The sequence below is a fragment of the Ovis canadensis genome, chromosome 2 (genome assembly GCF_042477335.2).
Source record: "Ovis canadensis isolate MfBH-ARS-UI-01 breed Bighorn chromosome 2, ARS-UI_OviCan_v2, whole genome shotgun sequence".
In the NCBI taxonomy this organism is placed as follows: domain Eukaryota; kingdom Metazoa; phylum Chordata; class Mammalia; order Artiodactyla; family Bovidae; genus Ovis; species Ovis canadensis.
Window position 1 is genome coordinate 212,491,516 of NC_091246.1, and position 14,037 is coordinate 212,505,552.

General features: G+C 39.2%; 1 protein-coding gene across 5 annotated transcripts in view; it reads left to right on the forward strand.

Moving 5' to 3' along the window:
- Positions 1-14,037, forward strand: part of PARD3B (par-3 family cell polarity regulator beta) — a 1,167,593-nt gene that overhangs the window by 528,040 nt on the left and 625,516 nt on the right. For all 5 annotated transcript variants that reach the window (XM_069578084.1, XM_069578083.1, XM_069578085.1 and 2 more), the window contains exon 4: positions 7,525-7,634. In XM_069578084.1, the coding sequence (XP_069434185.1) occupies positions 7,525-7,634 (110 nt within the window). The remainder of the gene's footprint in view (positions 1-7,524; positions 7,635-14,037) is intronic.

Genomic DNA, 14,037 nt, shown 5'->3' on the forward strand with positions numbered 1-14,037 from the left:
CCTTCCTACCACCCCACCTTTCCTCTAGGCTCACCTCTGTGGCTTTGTTAACCGCATGTTATTCTAGACGCAGTGTGAAGATACTCCGAAGACTCTGTGAGCATAAAACCCTGGTTTTCTCGCTGGTTTGCCTGCAGTGCCATTGGTGGGCGTGTGCTGATCATCCTCTTTTCCTCGCTTTACCTCATGTTTGTCTCTGTCAGTCATTCTGGAAGCCAGTACGATTTCTAGTATGAACTTCATACGCATCTGTATAAATGCCCAACTGAAAAATCTCATCTTTGATTTCTCATGCATGTCAAGACATCTTAAATTAAAAGTAGATCATTCAAACCTTCGATGGGCTGAAGTCAAGATTCTTGGTGGTGGGTTTTTTCTGGAACAAATCACAGCAATTGCTAAAACTCCCTTTTTGCTTGTCCTTCCTCAAGGAAGAAATATAAGCATAGTTTTCGGTTTCTTTTGGACACTCCTCATTTGCTTTGTATGTGGAGTTGTTGCTAAGTTCTCCTGTGTCTTCTAGTTGCTCACTCTGTTTTTGCCTGTGGCCACTGAGTCCCTCTTTACCTTCTTCACATTACTCTCCCAGCCTCTCCATGCTTGGGGCCTCCCAGTCCTTACAGAAAGCCTTCTTGGCACCTTAACTGGGACCCCCCAGAGCTTTCCAGGTGTCAATGGCCCTGGAATCAAGTAACACCAGTATTTATGACAAGCTGTCCTTCTGATTTTGCTCAGGAAAATCATTAACCGTTCTTAAATAAATCCCGGCTCCTACTCACCATACAGTTTTGAACTTGTGTCTTTGTGATATTTGACATTGGGGATCACATTTCAAACCACTGTTTTTTTTTCTCTGCCCACTGCATGATCATACGGATGATTCTTCTGGATCTTGGTTTCAGTCTCTGTAAATGCCTATCTTTCTGAGACATCTTTCAAAACTCTCTAAACAGAATTTCATATATAACACATCATCTGGCATTTAAGCTGATTTCTTTCCAAGCAAATCATCTATCCAAACAGGGGGAAAAAAATCCCCCCAGGGGTGTGTGTGCATATCATTTATACTGAGGAGACAGCAATTTGTGTTTATGTAGATAACACCTTCAGTCTGGGTTGGCCTTTGTATCTTGTATGATTAATTGATGTACCAAGCTGAGCCTTTTAACTAGTTGCTGCCTCTTTCAAAATTCCTTTACCCAGACATGCTTAGATGACCCTTCTCTGGCTTCCTGTAATTATATTTATAAGGGTTGTTGTTGTTCAGTCACTCAGTCATGTCTGACTCCTTGGGATCCTGTGGTCTGCAGCAAACCAGGTTCCCCTGTCCTTTACCATCTCCCGGAGTTTGCTCAAACTCTTGTCCATTGGGTCAGTGATGCCATCCAACCATCTAATCTTCTGTCATCAGCTTCTCCTCCTGTCTTCAATATTTCTCAACATCAGAATCTTTCTTTTCCAATGCGTCGACTCTTCGCATCAGGTAGCCAAAGTATTAGAGCTTCAGCTTCTGCATCAGACCTTCCAATGACTATTCAGGGCTGATTTCCTTTAGGATTAATTGGTTTGATCTCCTTGCAGTCCAAGGGACTCTAAAGAGTCTTCTCCAGCACCACAGTTCAAACGCATTATTGTATCTATAAGGCGCATTAGACAATCGCCTCTAATTCTTTGAATTTTGCATTTATCATCTTCACAGTGGTGATTGCTTAAGAACTGGAAGATGCACCCTCTTATACAACTAGGAACTCCAGTGCTAGTTCACTCCAAGCCTGGGAGAGCATGATGAATCTAGCCATCTTCTTAAGGGGAAGAACAGTGAATGAGTGCGTAAATTTTTTCCTGAGTGTCCCATAAGCCCTGAATATAGAAGGACAATGATCCAAAAAGCATTGAGCTTCCCTGATGTGGCAATATTCTGTCCTGTAAGGACAGAGTTACTGGCAGCTACACACCTGATCAGGAATTCTAGTCTTTTGAGGGATGCTGCTTGTTTGTGGCTGTCTCTTTGGCTTCCATTACGCTTCTGTGCATCTGGCCAATTAGCATGGGACTTGACCCACTCTACGCTGTGTTTGTACATTGGTATCAATTCTCCAATAAGGCATACATACCGCCCCTAACACTTCACTGAGACCCACTTTTCTGTATACTAAAGTGTTTTTTTTTGTTTTTTTTTTTTTTGTCCACACATCTCCATCTTTAAAAGATATGCTTAGAGCGAGCACCATGATTATTCATCTTAATGATTATCCACCTCTTGTAAAGGTTGATGCATAGTGGAGCCTCCAATATTTAACTGAATAGAGAAACAAAGCAGTTGTATAAACACTTTATGCTTTAAAGTACTTAGTATTTCTTATTTTATTTAGCTCTTCAGCCAGTGCATTTTAAACTATGATATCAAGTCATGATATTGTTCCTTGAGCTGAATTGAGGGCTTTTGCATCTGAAATTTAATGAGTCTTATCTCAATTAGTTGAAAATCACCAATGAGCGGTACTTCTTTTGCACTTTTGAAATTCTTTTTCACCTCAACTTTTTTTTTCTTAAAAGCTTAAATTTCTTTCATAAGGCTATACCTGTTTTTGCACAGAATTATGTTTTACTATTTTCATTTACATAGTATTCCAAGAAAATTCACTTGGCTACTGGGAGTTGAGCTTTTCAAGCAGATAAGGCAACATTACTCACAAGAGCAAATGCTATACCCTCCTTTCTCTCATGTGTGTCTATGTGGGGAGGAGGCTGATTCCTGCTGCTGCTGCTGCTAAGTCGCTTCAGTTGTGTCTGACTCTGTGAGACCCCATAGACGGCAGCCCACCAGCCTCCGCCATCCCTGGGATTCTCCAGGCAAGAACACTGAGTGGGTTGCCATTTCCTTCTCCAATGCAGGAAACTGAAAAGTGAAAGTGAAGTCACTGAGTTGTGTCCAACTCTCAGCAACCCCATGGACTGCAGCCTACCAGGCTCCATCGTCCGTGGGATTTTCCAGGCAAGAGTACTGGAGTGGGGTGCCATTGCCTTCTCCGACATGTATTTACCATACAAATTTTATAATGAAGTAAATTCTTAATCATAACATACATATTAATCGACAATCACCCCAATCATCAATTTACCTCTCAATATTCTAGTTTAAGTAATATAGTTATTGCTTCCATATTATGAGTATTAATGTCCAAAATACCTAAAAACCACTGTTTCTTTTAAGTAGTCTCTCATTTTCTGAGCCTATTAACTCATCCTTAAAATGAAAAGGTTGAACTAAATGAGGGGTTGAACTAAATTATCTCTAGGAGAGATTCTAGCATTTGAAGACTGAGATGTCAACATATTTTAAAAGGGTGAGTATTGTATGTTTCAGTTAATGTGCATATCATATGAAGCAACGTTTTCTCTTATTCTTATGTTTACAGATTTACCAATTAGAATTCACATTAATTACCCCATTACCTAGAAGTTCTTCAAGCGTTTTAACTGCAACCCATAGAATCCATATATAGGTTTTGTGCCTTTACTGTTCCAAACACTTCATCTTTAATGTGGCCACCTCCAAACTCCTTTTTCAGAGTTGCTCTTGTTGCTGCATACAACATTTTTTGACAAACATGAGAATGTAAAAATTATTTGTCAGACAGTGGTGTGTCTCATACATGCCCTATTTGACTTCAGCTTTCCATCAGCTCTGTGATGCAGTGTTATCACCAGGTGTTAAATGAAGAACCTATGTCACAGGGCAGTCCAGTGTCACAGAGCCAGGAGAGGTGAAGTTCAGTTTGTTTGATTCCAAAGCCCGGGTCCTCTCCACTGTCTTCACACTGTAGCTTTTAAGAGTCTAATCTTCACTAAACTCCTTCAAGCAGATGTTATATTTTAAACTCTATACTGCCCCCTGCCCCACCCCACCACAGGAGTTTACATAAAACTGAATATAGTTGACTCTCCCTCATTTCAGCTTGGCTTACAAGGTCTGCCTTCTACCCTATTATATACATTCAAAAAGTGTGTTAGTTGCTTAGTCATGTCTGATTCTTTGTGACCCCATGGACTGTAGCCTGCCAGTCTCCTCTATCCATGAAATTCTCCAGGCAAGAATACTGGAGTAGATAGCCATTCCCTTTTTTCAGGGAATTTTCCCGACCCAGTGATTGAACCCAGGTCTCCTACATTGCAGGCAGATTCTTTACCACCTGCTGCTGCTGCTGCTAAGTCGCTTCAGTCGTGTCTCTCTGTGCGTCCCCATAGACGGCAGCCCCCTGAGCTCCCCCATCCCTGGGATTCGCCAGGCAAGAACACTGGAGTGGGTTGCCATTTCCTTCTCCAATGCAGGAAACTGAAAAGTGAAAATGAAGTTGCTCAGTCGTGTCCGACTCTTCGCGACCCCATGGACTGCAGCCTACCAGGCTCCTCCGTCCATGGGATTTTCCAGGCAAGAGTACAGGAGTAGGGTGCCATCGCCTTCTCCGTTACCATCTGAGCCACCAGCAAAGCTCCATATGCATCCAAGGATTTGCTCAAATCATCTTCAGTGCTTCCGATTACTTGCATACTCTTATACCCTGGAATGTGTCTTCCCTTGTTTTTAAATTGTAACTCTCTCTCTTCCAGACAATCACCTTTGAATGGGGTTGAGAATTTAAAAATTAAATTTTAAATTGCCAAGTGAAAGATTGTTTAAAACTCTGTCACTTTCCTATTTAAAAATATTCATTGGAGACAGCAAAGGAGAAATTAGGTGACTTAACAGGAGGTGTTTAGTTGTGGGATACTGAAAAGTGGAGAACAAAGCTTATTCCTGAAGAGTTGACAGTGAATTTAAGAAAGACCTTGTTGTTTTAAAGTTTATTTGTTACCTTTCCAAATAGTTGGTACAAAATTGAACTATCTTCTGCGAGCCATGCTACAGTACCGTGGCATATTGATTGATCATAGAAATCCAAATACGTTATTATAAAATATGTTTTAAATAATTTATTATTTTTGTTATTAAAACAGCAAATATTAAGACAGGAAGACTAAAACAACAACAACAACAACAAAAGAGATCAGTCATGTATTTTAAGTTGAAGGAAAACTATATGGTGTAGCTTAAGGAAAATATATTCATTACCCAAGAAGAATCATGTTTTTCTTTTTCCCTTCTTCCCACTCTCTTCTTTTCACCAGCATAAATATTCTGTATATGTGTGTATATATGCATGTGTGTATATATATGTATATATATATATAATGTATAGGTATGGGTCTTAGCTGAAAATCTGTGTAACTGAAATTGTCAGTCACTGAAATATTCGTCTCTGTGCCTCTAAATCAATTTATTTTGTGACCTTGGTGTCATGTACTGTGCATGCATGCATGCTAAGTTGCTTCAGTTGTGTCCCACTCTTTGCAACTCATGGACTGTAGCCCCGCCAGGCTCCTCTGTCCATGGGATTCTGCAGGAAAGAATACTGGAGTGGGTTGCAATGCCCTCCTCCAGGGGATCTTCCCGAACTAGGGATCGAACCCGAGTCGCACATCTCCTGTGTTGGTGGGTTCTTTACCAAGAGGGCCACCTGGGAAGCCCGTCATGTACTAGCTAGACACGTTTTTTTTTGTTTGTTTGTTTGCTTGTTTTCTAATTTGAGATCATTGATGTACTAGTTTGAGTTAAATGCTTAGAAACAAACCAGAGTTTCACGAAATTAGCCCCATTCTCTTCTTAATTTTAAAGATAATGGATCACTTCTGAGGATATTACATTTAGACTAACTTGTTCACTTGGCATTAATGGTAATTCAGGGGCATAACCTGAGAGGCTTAGTCTTCAGATCAACTGACAGAGAGAAAAGCATCCTGGTGTGAAACTGGGACTCTATTGTCTAAATGTTATGGAAGCGTCTCTTTTTCTTCTTTTTTTTTTACGGTTTTGTTTTTTGGTTAGTTTCTTGCAGAGAATAATTGCCAACCGTAGAACTGTTAGTGTGTCACTGCTTAAGAAATTGATTGTACATGCAAAGCAGAAACAGACTCACAGACAACAAAGCAAACCTATGGCAACCCCAGGGGAAAGGGAAGAGGGGAGCCACCAGTTAGGGGCGCATGACTGACCAATTCATACAGAACTCTATATTAAATAGGTAAGCAGCAAGGATATACTGCACAGAACAGGGACTTACACCCATTGACTTATAGTAACCTGTAATAGAAGAGAATCTGCAAAAATGCTGAGTCACTCTGCTCTCCACCTAAAACAAACACAGTGTTGTAAATCGACTATACTTGAAAAAATGTTTAAGATGGAGGTAGAGAATAATGTAGTGAAGTATACCTATTAGTAAAAAATAAATAATGGAACATGAACTTGAACTTTATTATACCTTTTGGCATAGTGTTTCATCCTCAGTAGCACATTGATTTCTCATTATAAAATAAGTGTTGTTTGTTTTTTTTTTAAAAGCAAATTCTAATTGAATAAGGGTGAAAGGTGTTAGAAATTCTATGTTTTGTACACAAAATAAGGATGTTATAGCACATAGAAAAATCGGATTTGTAAATACCTTCAAAATGGATTGACTTTTTATAACTGTACCATATAGAATGAAGTATGAAAAATGTTATTTTAAACAGTGATAGCTTGAATTACTTTCAGAATATTGATAAACAGAGAATTGCATTTCTACTATTTTTTCCCAGAGGCACACAAATATAAAATTTTTATAAGAGCAATTTTTAAGTCACAGATTTTTGGAGAGTTTCCTATATAGTGGTCAATTGTGTATGAAACAAATTATTTTTAGCCTAATTGCAGGCAGAGTAGTTAGGCCACTCTGTTAAGGCTGAATTTTATTTGAATTTTCTAATAGTATGATTTGTTTTCAGAATTTAATAACTGACTCAAATATTTAATAGTGGAAGCTTTCATTAAATTTAAAAGAAATCAGGATATATTTTTAGAAGAGCTAACTTATTTTCCTTATCAGTTTTATCTACTTTAGAAGAAAAGAAAGAGAATGAAGCCCATCTCTTTGTGGACTTAAATAGACATTAATGCTATAACCCTAGCAAATAATTTATTTCAGTATATATCATCATTCAGAAGAGCTGAGAAGCACCAAATGGCAGTAATAGCTATATTTCCAGCTCTCCTGAATAGCAAATTGCACTGACTCTGTGAAACTCTTCACTTGTCTGCTGGATAATCATTCTTTTTAAGACTCAGATATATTTTCTAGACCAGTTTTCAATTGCACATTGTCTACTTTTGCATTGCCTAACCGTTTTCTGTTGAGTACAATGACTTATTTTGAAATGCGAGTGGGGAAAGCTAAGAGTTGAAAGATTTTGTTTCCATGTGTCATCCTAGAAATGGATGACAGGAAGATCATTAAATGGATTAATTTACAGGCATCCTTAGAATAGAATGTTTTTACATTAAAGCCCGTTATAAGCCTTTTAAATTAAATTGCATTGTACCATACTTTCTGCCCCACCCCCACCCCAGGGGTGTCTTGACCTTTCACCTCTTATTTTGTCCTATAGGCACTCCACTGCTGGTGAGGAGAAGCAGTGACCCAGCGCCAAGCCCACCTGCTGATGCCCAGTCAAGCGCTTCACACCCTGGTGGTCAGAGTCTGAAACCTGTGATTCCAGTAGGTATACTATTGTTTGCATTTCTAGTAACAGATCAAAGCGCCTTATACATAAACTAACTGGGACATTACAGTCTTAAGTAAGTGGATAATTAGAGACCTTTTAATAGGATATGTAATATTACTTATAAGATTAATAATAACTAATATGAGCTATTGCTAGTATACAGTTATAGTGAGAGCTATTATTTATAGAGCACCAGTTGTGTGCCTAGGACTGTTTAAAGGGCTTTACATTGTCATCTACGCTTCCACCTCAAAGTACCAACTTGCTTTTGTCTCCATTTTACTGATGATGTAACTGAAGCAGGAGGAGGTCTACTGATTTATCAAAGGTCACAGCTAGTAAGTGGCCAAGTCAAGACTTTAACCCAGGTGGTTGGCTACAGAACCCGTGCCCTTAACTAGTGCACCATACAGTTGGATCCCTCATCCTCTCGCTCCATGATGCTCCGAGAGAGAGTTTATCTGTCTGTGGTGTGTTCATGCAGTGCTGTGTGAAGTCATATAATGGTGAGTGGTTTCACACTGCTGGTGTCATAGACATGTGGTACCAATACCCAGTTTCTACATCTCAACATTCAAATAAAGGCAAAGTGCAATTAGATACTGAAGTGCTTACACCTAATAAAGCTTACAACTGCGTTACTTCTAACTGAGAAGTGAAGTGGCTATAGTTTACTAAGAGACCATGTCCTCTTTCCATATGAAACTGTGGAATTTTTCTGCTAAATCCCAATCTTCTTTGAAGAATTGTAATTGTGGTTCATCCTCTGAAATCGCCTAAGAGTTAGGTTTTCGATGACGGCTGTATATCATTGCAATAGGTGATCTTCGATAATGGCACCCTCTTTTAAAATTTTTCTGAAAGTGAATCTCTTCTCCATTTAAAGTCTCACTGTGTATGATGCCTTCAGAAAAAAAAGGCAGTGTTTTTGGTATATAGAGATGCTGAATGAACTAAGTGGATTCTCCCAGGGTGAAATAAAATATTCTTAGTAAGAAACTGGTAATGTGTAGGATGGCTTCCCTGGTGGCTCAGTGGGAAGGAATCGAATCCACCTGCCAGTGCAGGAGATGTGGGTTTGATCCCTGGGTTGGGAAGATCCCTGGAGAAGAAAATGGCAACCCACTCCAGTATTCTTGCCTGGGGAGTGTCATGGACAGAGAAGCCTGATGTTCATGCGGTTGCAGAGTCGGACTTCACTTAGCAACTAAACAACAATAGTATGTATGAAAAGGAAATGGCAACCCACTCCAGTGTTCTTGCCTGGAGAATCCCAGGGACAGAGGAGCCTGGTGGGCTGCTGTCTATGGGGTCGCACAGAGTCGGACACGACTGAAGCGACTTAACAGCAGCGGCAGCAGCAGGGGTCACCATAATAACTCATGGGGTAATTAAATAGGTTTACAGCAATATTTTGCATGTTTCTTTTTGTAAGCCTGGAAGTGTCCTGAAAGTATTTTAGAGGTAATATTTTCTCACTTTCCATCCTTATAAGGAAACGTATTTAATAGAACATTATTTTAATAAAAATCAGGTGTAAATGTTCTGCTCTAATGATGAGTATAAACAGAACCAGTATGTGGTGTGGCATTTGTATGTGTGCTTAATGACCACTGATTGAGCCCACGTTAAGCCTAAATATATTGGACTGGAGGAAGAGAAGAACCATAAAAATGAGAGAATTACATAAAAGAGAAAAACAATAATTTACTACTTATTTTTATGATGTTAATATACCCCCAAAGCAAAGTGTGATCTGTGTTACCATGATTTACATGCAGAAACCCCACCAATATTAGGTCCATGTTTCTATCACTTAGGCTCTGTGTTGAGATCAACTGAAAGTACAACAGTAAAGCTTTCCCTAGACAAAGTGAGGGCTACTATCTTTCTGCTACATTCTATATCCTTAACAAAATATGATACCACTGTGTTCCAAGCTGGGGTAATCGGAGAGGACTGTTCAGGACTGGTTTCCTTTATGATTGACTGGTTTGCTTTCCTTGCAGTCCAAGGGACTCTCAAGAGTCTTCTCCAACACCACAGTTCAAAAGCATCAGTTCATCAGTGCTCAGTTTTCTTTATGGTCCAACTCTCACATCCATACATGACCACTGGAAAAACCATAGCTTTGACTAGACGGACCTTTGTTGGCAACGTAATGTCTCTGCCTCTTAATATGCTGTCTAGGTTTGTCTTGGCTTTTCTTCCAAGGAGCAAGTGTCTTTTAATTTCAAGGCTGTAGTCACCATCTGCAGTGATTTTGGAACCCAAGAAAATAAAGTCACTAGGTGTCTAAATGAAGACATTTATGTGTTTTTGTTTTTACCAGGAAGAAAAATGCATTTGTATGTGTGGAAGTGCACACACTTTGTGTATTATAGCTATCTCCCTTTATCTCTGTACATCCTAACTCACATGCTAGTTACATCTGCTTGTCCAGTATCATAACCACTGGCCAAATGTGGATACTGATCACTAGAAATGTATTTCAAGTGTGACATACACACTGGATGTCAAAGATTAAAATACGAAAAAAGTAATATAAAAAATGTTATTGATAATTTTTTATTGACTCCACATAAAATGATACTAGGTTTGGTAAATTCAGTTGAATAAAGTATATTTAAATGGTTTTCACCTGTTTCTTTGTACTTTACAAAAAGACACAGCTACTGAAAAATTAAAAATTACATCCATGGTTCACATTGTATTCCTATTGGACAGAGCAGCTCAGACCTAAGTAAAATTGGATATAGCACTAATGAAATGGTTTGAGACCCTTGAGAGAAAGTTCTTTGAGTTGCACATCATCTCTGGGGTAACAGTATGATTAGGTTTGCCTGGGGCAGTCTGAGTTCATGTGGCATATTTATTAATAGTGTCCTTGCTAACTCTCAGAGGTGTCCATGTATGGATGATAAATTATGTGGCACCCTACACATAGCCCTGTAGTCGCTTGTAGTGTTTGCTCAGTGACCAGAGGAGCAGTCTTCGAAGGAAACCAGGGGAACATAACAACCACAACTCTTACATGGGAGCACACTGCCCAGAGGGTTCTGTGTGTCTCAGACCTGAGCCCAGGTGGTACAGAATTGGAGACTACACATTCACCGTCTCTCAGACTCTGTAATTCTATCCGATGCTTCCTCTACCACTTCAGCTGCAGTATAGTTGATTTCTATGGTTTGATAAGGGATGATGAAAGTGGGGAGCATGTGATAATGGACCCACTGATATGAAAAATAATTGCTTAAAAAGCCCCATTCTATTGCATTTCATTTCAATATCCAAGAAGAAAAGCAACTACAACAAAATCCCCACTCTTAAACAGTGTTCATATGTAAGTAATTCACAGATGGCAGAGCCCCAAGTGGGTTATATTCAATCATTCCCAAGAAATGAAACTTACTTAAAACCCACAGCATAAGAAGCTGTAGGAATGAATATTTGACACGTTTGATTATGTTGAAATATTGCCTCTAAAACCACAGTTGATGATTGTTATTTTTAGTTGTACTTCATTAGACTTGCTCTAGAAGGGAGATTTTTCTTTGATGTCCAGAGATATGTGTTTTGAAATGCTGGAAAAGTCACACTTGTTTTCTGGCTGGTGAAGTTTTTACAGATTGGTTATTTAAGATGTATAGCCTCGAACAAGTTGGAGGTTTTAAAAGGGTTTAAAGTAGAAAAATCATATCTTCTGCAAATTTCTAATTCTGTGAATATTACAAAGCCGCTAAACCTCAGTATTTGTCTCTAAGAGTACAACCAGATAAATTTATTTCCTTCCTTCCTCTTTTCATAAACGTATCCAGTTAATCAGAATAGCATGATTATTAATGTGCAAATATTATATGACTATTTATCTTTCAAGGAATAGAAAATTCAATTCGACTGACTGCTTGTGAATCAAAGAAAGAGAATCCTGGGGGCAAGACAGTGTAGTAAGAACCTCGTTATGGGCCTCTTGCCTTCCTTGCCTTGATTGTAACCTGGTGTCCTTGGCTTAAGGGCATGCCATAAAGCCAGGGTCTTGAAATTGATGTTCCTGAATTTGCCGATGGAAGAGAACTCTAAAACAGATGTGATTTTTTTTTTCCCCTTAATATCCGGTTAACTACCACGGTTATTTTGTGTTTTAATGACTGTTTATGGTTTCATGTTTAACCCTAGGGCAAAATGATCCTGCAGGGTGAGTAAATTAAAAAGTTGATTCCTGAAAACGATAATGCTGTGGTGGTTCTCTTCGTTTGTTCTAAAACTATTATTTGTCTTGATTCACCAAAGTAAATTAAGAAAATACTGGTCTGTTTTTCAGGCTATATCTAAAATATATGCACTTTATTTCAAAAAATAACATGGTCGTCTTTGAAGTTGTTAAATTGAAAGTCCATGCATGGGTTACAGAGGGTCTGTTAAGTCCCTGAAGTTTTACTCATGGCATTGTGTTTGTGTGTGTGTGTGCGTGCGTGTGTGTGCATGTGCGTGTGTGTGCATGTGCGTGCCTGTGTGTGCGTGCCTGTGTGTGTGTGTGTGTCCTGTGGAGAAGGCAGTGGCACCCCACTCCAGTGTTCTTGCCTGGAAAATCCCATGGACAGAGGAGCCTGGTGGGCTGCAGTCCATGGGGTTGCAGAGAGTCGGAGACAACTGAGCGGCTTCACTTTCACTTTTCACTGTCATGCATTGGAGAAGGAAATGGCAACCCACTCCAGTGTTCTTGCCTGGAGAATCCCAGGGACGGGGGAGCCTGGTGGGCTGCCGTCTATGGGGTTGCACAGAGTCGGACACGACTGGAGCGGCTTAGCAGCAGCAGCAGCGGCAGCAGCAGCAGCAGCGTGTGTGTCCTGAAAGTGCTTTATCACTCTTATCAGATGTTACAAGGAATGCAAAAGACCAAGAACCGCTTGTTTTCAGGTTAGGATGAAATAATGTGGGGAAGCCACTAATTCTGAGAGTATGATGAAAGATAAAGAAGAAAAGTGGAAATTACTTCTGTCCTCCAAATGTGTATTAAATAATAATTAAATAATTGTGTATTAAATAATAATTATTTCCTCATATTATTGGGCTTCCCTCATGGCTCAGTCGATAAGGAATCCACCTGCAATGCGGGAGACCTGAGTTCGATTCCTGGCTTGAGAAGATTCCCTGGAGGAGGGCATGGCAACCCACTCGAGTATTCTTGTCTGGAGAATCCCCATGGACAGAGGAGCCTAGTCGGCTACAGTCCATGGAGTCACAAAGAGTCGAAAATGTGTATTAAATAATTGAGGTCATTTCATATATTACTACCTTTCCTCTCGAGCACATAATATATTAATATGTAAATCCAAGATGTGCAGTTAAATGGGAGTTTTTGAATTGCCTCATTGAGAGGTCAAAAATAGCTCCTAAGTCAATAGCAACACAATTCATAGCAACAGTAAGATTGAAAGTAAGGGGAACCAATTCCTTTGGGAAGACACCCTGAAGAGAAGTGTTTCCAGTGGTCCTGCTTTTTCAATAGGATTGAGAAGGGAAAATATAATATCAGTTCTTCGGAGGTTTTGGTATTTCATCAGCAAAGATAATGACAGGTAGCTTCCAGTGAGAGAAAATTTTTCCGGTGAGTAGAAGCACTGTCTTTGTGTCTTGCATATATATATATATATATTAGAAATTTATATATTAGAAAATTTTCCCTTGGATGTCACATACATTGAAGTTATTATAGCCAATGTTGCTCTTAGATTAAAAATTTTCAAATCCATGAAAGGAATTAATGAAATATTACAGAGAAAGTTAAATATTAGGATTAAAATCATCAAATTGTCACTGACATGTCAGAGGACTTTTGGTTGTGGGTTGCTGACTGTCGACACCCAACATGAAAATTCTGAATGTCCAAATCATTTTTCTATCCATTAGATAGGTAATTAAGTAGCCATAGAAACAAGGGAACAAAATAATTATTGTAGACACTGATGTAAATTAGAAAGAAAACTCTAGCCATTGTCTTCCAAGGAGGAGAGATGGATACTGAAGAGTGAAAGGGAGGGAGAAATAACGTGTAATATATAATCATATTATTTAGAGATACTGAAGCCTACAAAAGGTTTTCCTTTTTTTTTTTTTTTCCTCTCCTGACACAGTGATTTAATAATAGTCCTGGTGTTTGTAACTCCAGCTGTTCACGCTGTGTGCTGATAAGACCAGAGCTTGGAGACACATTTCAACGATGGTTTTCATATGGCTTTGTTTTTAAGAGATAAAACTGCCATCCAATATTTCATGGGGCCAAATGTTTACTTAGTTTGGCAAGTTTAGGCAGCTTAGTTTCTGAAACAGTTATGTTTGTAAGACTCAAGCTCAGGTGGGGGAAATCTAGAAGCCCAATTTATTCTGCAGAAGAGT